This window comes from Protobothrops mucrosquamatus, unplaced genomic scaffold, assembly GCF_001527695.2.
Source record: "Protobothrops mucrosquamatus isolate PMUCROS unplaced genomic scaffold, P.Mucros_1.0 scaffold370, whole genome shotgun sequence".
Lineage (NCBI taxonomy): Eukaryota > Metazoa > Chordata > Lepidosauria > Squamata > Viperidae > Protobothrops > Protobothrops mucrosquamatus.
In genome coordinates this window covers 440020-449841 of record NW_015386704.1, presented here as the reverse complement: position 1 = coordinate 449841, position 9822 = coordinate 440020, and the positions used below count along the sequence as shown (strand labels likewise).

The 9822-nt window shown below is 38.3% G+C and overlaps 1 protein-coding gene across 1 annotated transcript in view; it reads left to right on the top strand.

Moving 5' to 3' along the window:
* The window catches only part of LOC107287231 (pre-B-cell leukemia transcription factor 4), a gene marked incomplete in the record, with an annotated part of 64971 nt that extends 57404 nt beyond the window's left edge, over window positions 1–7567 (top strand). The window contains 3 exon segments of the mRNA XM_015815720.1: window positions 4170–4276; window positions 5783–5869; window positions 6775–7567. Of these exon segments, the coding sequence (XP_015671206.1) occupies window positions 4170–4276; window positions 5783–5869; window positions 6775–6867 (287 nt within the window).
* Window positions 7568–9822: the final 2255 nt, after the last annotated feature.

Here is a 9822-nt window from a genome sequence, read left to right as displayed (position 1 = left end):
GATTCCCACCCGTTGGGACAGTGAGGCTTTGGTATGTCCCACCGGTGGATTCTCCATCTCCTGTACTGGAGAAGGGGCGTTGTCTTACCTGAACGCCTTTTCTCAGTACGGAGATGGAGAATCCACGCCCACCCTTAGGTCAGTTAGGCCGTTATTGGGGGTAGGAGAGCCAATACCTAGTACATCATTAGCCGCTTTCGCCCTCAATAAGACTGGGTCCCACAGCAACAGGGGGCGTGTCAAAGTTTGGCTACTTGGTCTCAGGAGCAGGCATCCAATGAAAATCCACCGGTGGATTCTCCATCTCCGTACTGAGAAAAGTCGTTCAGGTAAGACAACGCCCCTTCTCCTTAATTCCAGTTTGCTTCTCTCTTTGGTCAGTTTCCAACCATTGTTTCTTTTCCTGCCCTTTGGTGTTTTGGAGAATAGTTTGACGCCCTCTTCTTTGTGGCAGCCCCCTCAAATACTGGAATACTGCTATCACGTCTCCCCTATTTCTTCTTTCCTTTAGACTAGCCAAACCCAAGTCCCACAGCCGTTCTTCATATGTTTTAGTCTCCAGGCCTTTGATCATTTTAGTTCTTCTTTGCTGAACTTTTTCCAAAGTCTCAACATCCTTTTTTGCAATATGGTGACCAAAATTGGTTGCAGTATTCCAGGTGTGGTCTTACTAGAGTTTTATAAAGCAGTACTAATACTTTGCATGATCTTGATTCTATGCCTCTGTTTATACAACCCAGGATTGTATTAGCTTTTTTGGCTGCTGCTGCACACTGCTGGCTCATAGTCAAGTGATCGTCCATTAGGACTCCAAGGACCCTCTCACTGTTACTGTTTTTGAGCCAGGTCTCGCCCAATCTGTACTTGTACCTTTGATTTTTCCTGCCTAAATGTAAAACTTTGCTTTTCTCCATATAAAAATTCATTTTGTTGGATCAGGGCCCATAGTTCAAGTTTGTCAAGATCTTTTTGGATCCTGAGCTTGTCTTCTGGGGTGTTGGCTATTCCTGCCAGTTGAACCAGTTGAAGCTTCTGTATAGGCTTCAAGAACAGCTGCATGTAGAGCACATCTCAGTAATCCGTATGAGAGGTGGCTAAAGCATAGTGACTATGAGCAGGGCCTCCCTGTACCAGGCAGAGCAATTGAAAGCTCCCTCAAATCTAGTTCACACTGCCACTGCTCTTAACAGAAAAACCAGATTGGGTATGTGACTAATGTCATGTGTCAGGCCCTGGATTACCTGGTGCAGGCCCATTCCTGTCATAACAGTCATAAACTCCCGAGCCATATCTGATCCCAACTTGAAGGCAGATTGAAGGTTCAGGAACCTAAGTCTAGGAAACTTCACTGCCAATGGTTATATGGTCAAGGAGCTCGGGTAGGGAGGTTGCCATGTTCAGGGAGGCTGGTATGAAAGCAACAATTCCAACTGATCCATAGAGACCAATTTAATAAACAGATCTCATATTCAGTAATCAGTGGGACAGCGCCCATTAAAAACTTTGAGGGGGGAGGTATGCTTAACTGAAGATGGCTCTGTAAAAGCAGAGCTAACAGATGTGGCAAAGGCCAAGGAACCGGCAAGTAGACTGGTTCCTTTGAATTTTCTGTGTAAAGAGAGGATGGGAGATCACCTATATGTACTCCCATGGCTTCACCCTGCAAGGAGACTGCAGGATAGGGGTTTTCCACAGATCCCTTACCAGGAGATGATGGGATTAACCACCTTGCTTGCAACTGTGGCACAGACTTTTAAAGGATACTAAATTCTCAAACCTTAGTTTCTAATCATTTAGGACAGTGGTTCCCAACCTTTTCTATACTCTGTACCCCTAGAACGCTTCTGATATATTCTCACACCCCTTACAAAAGTTCAAAATAATGGCAACGAATTATGCATATACACTATAATTTTGAAAACCCAAGTTTTCGCACCCCCTGGAATATCATCTCGCACCCCTGGTTGGGGACCCCTGATTTAGGATATTTCTTATTAACTACTTTTAAACTATTAGAGACCTTCAGAAAAACAAGTTTTAAAACATTTGTGAGTTTGACTTCAATCCTGAAAGAAAAACTTTTATTCATAGCCTTAAGATTTTAAAGATTCTGAACTAAACAGCAAAAATTAAATAAGATTTTGTTCTTAGAAAGTTATGCATGTAATAAGGGTCCAGATAGAATTGGAATACTTAAACTTTTACAATAAGATTTTGGAATTAAATGTAAAATACAAACAACTTCTTTGGAAAATAGATGCTCTTTTGGTTTTGGTTTTAACAAACAATTTCATGATTTCAAAAACCAAACCCCAGAGCAGGGGTCCCCAACCCCCGGTCCATGGACCGGTACCGGGCTACAGCATGCCAGCAACCGGTCCGCACAAACAAGCATAGCCCCATCTGTGGGATACAGGCAGCACACAAAACCATGCACGCTCTGGTCCATGAAAAAACCTTTCTCCACGGAACTGGTCCCTGGGGCCCCAAAGGTTGAGGACCTCTGCCTTAGAGGGGATTAAATATTTTAAGTAGAGGAAAGATATACAGGCTGTAAGATAATGCAAGTTGTTATGACAATATAAATACCAACAGAGAATTTTGAAGAATGGAATCAGAAAATAGTACTGACAATATCAACAATGTCAGTAATGATTGATGTCTAGCTCTGTGGATAAATGATGTCCAAAAGATGTTATTGAAGAAATGACATATAGAACAAATTTTATTTGACAAGACAGAAGTGCTATCGAAAGTAGATTTTACAACTGACAGGCAAAGAGGATGATTTAGAAAAGGATGTTTTACTGGATCTACAACAAACTGGTTAAGGATTTAAATTTTAAGAGGGAAATACAAATGACAAACAATTGAATAATGTAGATATTTTTTTCTTATTGGATTTACAAAAGAAACTTATTAAAGACTTGAAGAACTCTTATGTGATGGGACACAGACAAAATGAAGATAAACCAAATCCTACGACAATATTTGAATGAACTAAATATTAAAATTGCTAGAAATAAAAGGAATACAAAGTTGGCTTATTTGATCAAGGTTAAAGAAACCAGATATTTTGTTACTTCTGGCTGCCGTTTATGGACTTTCTGCTGGACTGAAAGGATGATGTTACACAGATTTGTTTATAGATAGATGGAATTTACAATAAAGAGACAAATGTTTGTACCTTTAGAGAGGGTAAAAAGTTGCTAAATTTGTATACTTGTTATAATGAAAGTTGGAAACCATTTCTGTATATCTTTTCCCTTTATTCTTAATTTTTCGTCTCTATTTACTCCTATTTGCTTTTTGTTTTTATTTATTTATATTAGATTTTACTATTATAAAAATTAACATAACAAGCATGGATGACAATTGCCACAGCCCTATTTCCTACCCTGAGAAATGACCTGATGCCACACCTGAAACATGGCTGGGCAAAGTTCTGAAACACTCTCCCTCCCCTCGAGCCCAATCGGGCCTTAGGAATGTGCACCAGTCCTTTCATCGATTATACATATTGCACATTATTAGTAATATCTTATCAGTAGTAATATGTTATTACTTGGGTATCTGCTATTGCATAATATAGATCATTGATTTTTATGCTTTGAGAAAACTTGTCAGACTTGTATGCTGTAGTATTTCTGTTGTTTTTTAAAAAAAGATGCGTATTTTAAACTGTAGATTTATGTGTGACTTATTGACTCTCATAGTCTTCCTAAAAGCCTCACCTAAAAAAATCACATCCCTCTCATCTAAAGCTAAGGATTGCAATGGTATATCTGAGGTAATAATTTAATGTCATCGTTTCTGAATGAGATGGTGCATCAAACTCAAAAGGGTGCCATGGAATATTTTATTTTTTTACTACCTAGATCATTTCTACCTAGTTATTGGATTGCAACTCAATTGGTAAATGAGAAGCTTTATTGGTGGAATGAAAAGCGAGAAGAACTTGAATTGGATTCATAAAATAACCTGAACTGTATTTGGTCGAGATCTGTTCACTAATCACTAGAATTTGAGTACTCTGCACGATAGAAAGTGATAAGATTGTGGAATCAGATTTCAAGCACAACAGCTGCATGGGCTATCATTTATGACAGAGGGCATGAAAATGAATGGTTGCACATCTAACTTTAGGTAACTTATTTTTTCCTCTTCAGGTTCCTCTGGGTCATTTAAAATGACAAATTCTGGAGATTCCTTTATAAACCTGCAGTCACTCAGTTCTTACCAGAATTCACCAGTGGGAGCCAATGTGCAATCTCAGGTAGGTGGAACTATGTCAGGTTAACACAATCCTCTGCAGCCATAAATATTTTAATCCCTATAAATACTTCAATCCAGGTGCCCATTGTAAGATAAACAGATTTTAAGATTTCCTGAAGACATTACAGTAAAATATTTAAAGATAGTCCTTGAATTATTACCAATCATTTCACTATTCCCATTTATAACAGCCACAGAATAAGTGCCTGTAGAGCACGCCTGGCCATTGTAAATGGTCCCCTCCTGTTCATATAGTGGCATGTAGGGCACTTGGCAACCGGTCACGGGTTTATAATTGGTTGTGACATTTTGGAATCACACAACTGCCATTTGTGAAATTTTTGCCAGTTTCTGGCAAAAAAAAAAAAAAGCCTTTGAATGAACGAATTTGCTTAATATCCACTGCGTTTGCTTAATGACAGTAGTGAGAAATATCAGAAAAGCACTTCTAGTCATATAGGAGCCTCGACTTATGATTATAATGACTTACGATTGGATTTCTGGTCCCAATTGTGGCTGTAAGTTAAGGACTACCTGAATGTACAGCTACTAGAAGACAGGGTATCCCATAATTAAATGCCTCCTATGCCTCTGGCTTGATCTAAATCTTCAAATGCTTCTTTGGACAAGGAAGGACTTGATTTTTTTTTCTGTACTGGGCTACAAACTGGCCTGCCATTTGAATTTTGGGCTAAATAAATTTGGTTCTCTGCCTGATCTGAACCTTTATAAGGACTAATATATAGACCAGGGGTGTCAAACTGCTGGCCCGGGGGCCAGACGCATCACGCGGAAGCCGTGCTCAACCCATTGCCAGCAATGGCAAAACAGTCCCGATACGTTGCGCGATGTCACGTGATGTTGCGAGTTTGACATGTCTGACATAGATGGTCTTTGATCTATGATCGCAATTGGAACCAGAACTTCCAGCACCCAAATTCTGATTGTGTGACTGCAGGGATGGTGCAGTGGGCCTAAAGGCAAGAACCAATCATAAGTTACTTTTTTCAGTGACGTTGTAACTTCAGTTCTTAGAAAAATGGTCATGAATGGTCATAAGTCAAGGACTACCTGAATGTGGCTCAAATGTCCATTACTGTAATGTTGTTAATATTCTCTCCTGGATTTCAGAGGGAAAGGTAATACTCATGTATAGTCATGCAGAATAAAAGTTGCTATACGCTCCAGGGGAAGAGAATGGGATCTTGGTGGGTATTTTTTCTTTTTTAAATTTTCTTTTCCCAAAATCTGTGGGTCCAGAGAAACTCATTTTTTAAAAAAAACGACAACCATTGTATCATGCTAATAGCAATCTCCTTTTGGTAACATGCAGAAAAGCAATATAAGTAGTTATAAATTGAGAATAAATGTGCAGCCCAGCTGGACACCAAAACACTAAAACATCACAGAAAGGAAGTTAATGGGGTTTGGGGCAGTAAATATAGCATTTACATAACTCTTTTGGCACTTTTTTTGTTTGCTTGACAAATTGGTCATACTGTTACAGATGGATTCCTTACACCATGTCATACACCAGGCAGGAAGATATGACAGCATTGTGGGAAACCCCCTATATTCGACACAGCGCATTGATGTAAGGAGCTTCTGATTTTGAAACTGAATGTCTTGAGCTGCGGAAGTCTGACATGGCAGTGTTGGTTAATGTAACCACATCTGCAGATGCAATTATAATAGAACTCTACTGCGGCATTAACTGTGGTGTTGCTAGCACCTTGCCATAAGACTGCTGCTTCAAAGAGTGGGGAAAATAGGCATCCTGTTGCCAGTTTTTATTATTCAGGGAATTTTTAAAAATCCCTCATGCTTAAACTGTAAGGAAATCTGTCTCTGTATCATTCACGGTACTGCGAAGAACCATGAATGGTTAGGGATGATCAGAAAGAGAAGCTGGCTCACCTACTCATCCATATTGGCCCAGTGAATTAGAAGGAAGCATCTTTCTATCCCCTCCCATTGGAGGAGAGTGCTCCCAGTTGAAAGAAGAGACTGCAGGAGAGAGTGAAAGAGACACAGCAAAAGCATGGGCAGCAACTAGCCTCCAGTGAAATCCATACACTGGCCTTGGATTGGTTCCTATCCCCAAGTCTGCATTTGGGAACAGAAAAATATGTGGGAGTGTATTCTTCCATCCTGTACTCTGAATTCTTTGAATTGTTTGAGAATCAACAGGGAGTAAAGCTTTAACTATTTAGACAAATTAGCTGGAGAAATTGGGCAAGAGGAAAGGAGAAAGAGAAGCCATGAAACAAAGGCAGCAGAAGCAGCATTCACTCAATATTTTACCTTCTGTGCCCCAGAAAGTGAATGACGTGCGAAGATGTTTGCTATGAGGCTAATCATAATGGAACAAAGTCTGTGTCTTGCACATGACATAATGCTCTCCTATTGTGATTTGGGAAATCGTACTCAGAGTGATTTAAGAGGCAAGTAGTAGCATCTTGTGGACTTAACAACAAAATGCCTTTATTCCCTCCTCAGGCAAATGGCAGCTGGCAGGACGCTACTACCCCTTCATCAATCACTTCACCTACTGGAGATCCAGGAAGCATTAATTCAGATGCATCTAATTAAATGTTTTAGGACCTGTTGAGGAGAGGAAAGAGGTCATTAGTGTATCTTGTCAATGTTGCTCTTTTTTTGCCAATACTTTTGATTCTACAACTTGACACACACACAGCTAATTACCTCAGACAAAATAAAAATAAAAAAGAAAACCAATGGAAGATTGTGATTATATATGGACACCTCTCTACCTCTCGGCATGATGTGCTTGAGTTCTTCTTACGTCTGCCCTTTGGGTTCGAAAGAAACTGGCTTCATTTACCAAAACAAATTGTTTTTTTTTTAAAAAAAAAATGAATTACCACTTTTATGCTTAAGAAGTGACTCCATTTTTCCAGTTTTAAAAAATGCAACTGATTTTAATTTCTATGTGTTTTTACTATAAAAATTCTGTTTTAGATGCTAGTTACTAACAATTAGCCCCTCTTGTATTGTAATTGTATGCGTTATCTGTATTGTAATTTTCTAGAGGAAGACTCTATCTTTGAACTCATTAACCAGAACAGGCTATTGCTTTACCAAAATGATTATTGAACTTTGCTCTTTGAATAGAAACTTCATCTTCTATGTCACTCACATGTAGCTCTAATTTAATGTCTTAGAGTATACACAGACTTGTCTGTGAATAGATTTTTGTACATCTAGGAAAATGTTAGTAGCAAAGTCATCACTTTCAGTTTAAATTTATCAAAGAATAAACTTCCAAAGTCTTTTTTTTCCTTTCTGCCTTTTTCCAAGTTTTCCTTCATATTTGACAGACGGTATTTACCAGTAGATTGGGGTAAAAATAAGAGATTGGTTCACACTGCAGTCTTTTGTATGCCTATTCAAAGATATCCCATCTATATAATTGGGAATCCTTTGGTCCTCCAGCTCTTTGTAATAGGTAACTACCGGCTTCCCATAGTCATGTTAGCTGAGGCTATTGAGAATTAATATAACTAAAGTTGATGAAATTTCTTGCCACGGTTACTACTTCCACACACGAATGCATACTGTTCATCTGTTAAAGATCTGATTCAAATGTATTGTTTGGTATCCAACCATATATTTTGCTTTTTGGAGTTAAGCTCTATGGGAAAGCTCTATCAGTACCAGTCAATAGATGGGACAGAACCTAAAATGTATCTGACAGTTTCCCCCTGCAATTGCATCATCAATATTTTGCACTTAAAACAATTTTGAGGAGTGTGCTTATTAACATGATCCATTGCTAAACATCACTAGGATGAAATAGACTGATCTTCCTCAATCAGGCATTCAGAATGTTGGGAACTATATAATCTGAACCTTCTGGAGGCTGCTTAGTTGGGAATAGCTGCTATAAATAAAAAGTCTGGCCTAACAGTTGTGTTTGAAGGAGTAGAAGGGGGGCATTGACAATCATACCAGTGACTGGTTTGTTGACAGCTATGGCAATTGAAATTTGAAAGTTGAGAGGAATCTTGACTCATGAAGCAGTTGAAACACTTGTGAGTTTTCTTTTATATTTTGCGTTTCTTTTGATGTAAACAAACATTTCTTTCAACTAAGAAACAGATGGTCATTTTAAAAATTTGAAACTATGCTTATCAACTGCTGCAGAAAAGTTTGGGAGAGCAGTGTCCAAGCTAAACATTTTATTTCAGTGATGGACCCTGGATTTGGCTTGTGTACTCATTTAGACTTCACCACTTCCTTGAGTTCAAAGGTATCGTGGCAGTTGGTAATACCAGTATAGTTACTGTGTTCAACTTCTTACAAATGATGTGCAGCGGGATCACTTCTGTTTTGGTTATGCCTCTTAACTATATGGATATTCATTAGCATGTTCTCAGATGAGTTGGTTAAGACTATTTGGAGTAGGGGCTATTTTTGTTTGATTGAAGTGGATAAACTACAGAGCTTTCCTGGTCCTCAGGTGATGGTTGATTATCAAAAGCAATTTCTAATATCTCTGGCACAAGAGCTTTCAAACAGGCATTTGCACTTCGATACAAAGCTGTTCCTGAATTGAAAAAACAACAACAGAAAAATCCTTGTTTTGGCCATTTCCTGAGATTGATTCAAATAATGTATTAATTTCCTATAGTCATCTCAATTTCTTTTTTCATATTCTGGCTATTCTGATATTTGCCAAAGGAATAGGGGACATTTACATACTAAGTAGGAGTTCAGGGAGACTACTTTATAAAGCACTATTAAACTAAAGTATCCTTTTTTGAATGTTATAAAAAGATGAAACATACTTTAACATTGTGAAATGAATTTAAAGTTCCTTTCCTGTCTAGCCCTGCTTTTAAGGAATGCCTGCCATTGCAGATTCCATTTTTCCAGTGATACTGTTTTACCATGTAGTATTAGAGATCGTCAGTTCCCACCCCCTCTCCAGCGGCTTTAATAATCAAATGTTGGATGTGACATTGTATTTCCTGGATCTTTAAGATCCTTATGATAAGAAAGACCCAACAAATTAAATGCAAATTTAGAAATCTACAATTGAAATAAGTTGTAACTTAACAGTATTTTCATTTTAAAATGAAAATGTGAGATACTGTAATACAGAGGTTAATAAGATTCATTGTTGAGGTAATTTATGACAGACCACTTTTGGGTTATCAGTATAAAAACATACAAAGGAACATATTTCCTGAATTGCTGGAATGATTATGAGAGTTGCTCAGAGAAATCAATAGAGAAAAATGGAATCTGGCATCGGGCCAGCAGTGGGAATATTTTTTGTGTGCAATGTCGAAAAATAAAAAGGTTTCTATACAGCTACGTAACAGGCTTAGGCAGAAGCGGGGCGGGGGCAGGTAATTAAAGTGGACCAATGCTGCCAACTTTCAGCCTTTCCAATGTCTGTGTACGAGAAAAACAATCCCATTTTGTAACAGCAACCGAAAATGAGTTGCTTTTGCACCACAAAAAATAACTTTTTCATATAAAATAAAACCTGGTTTAAAAAAAAAACCCAACTGCTCC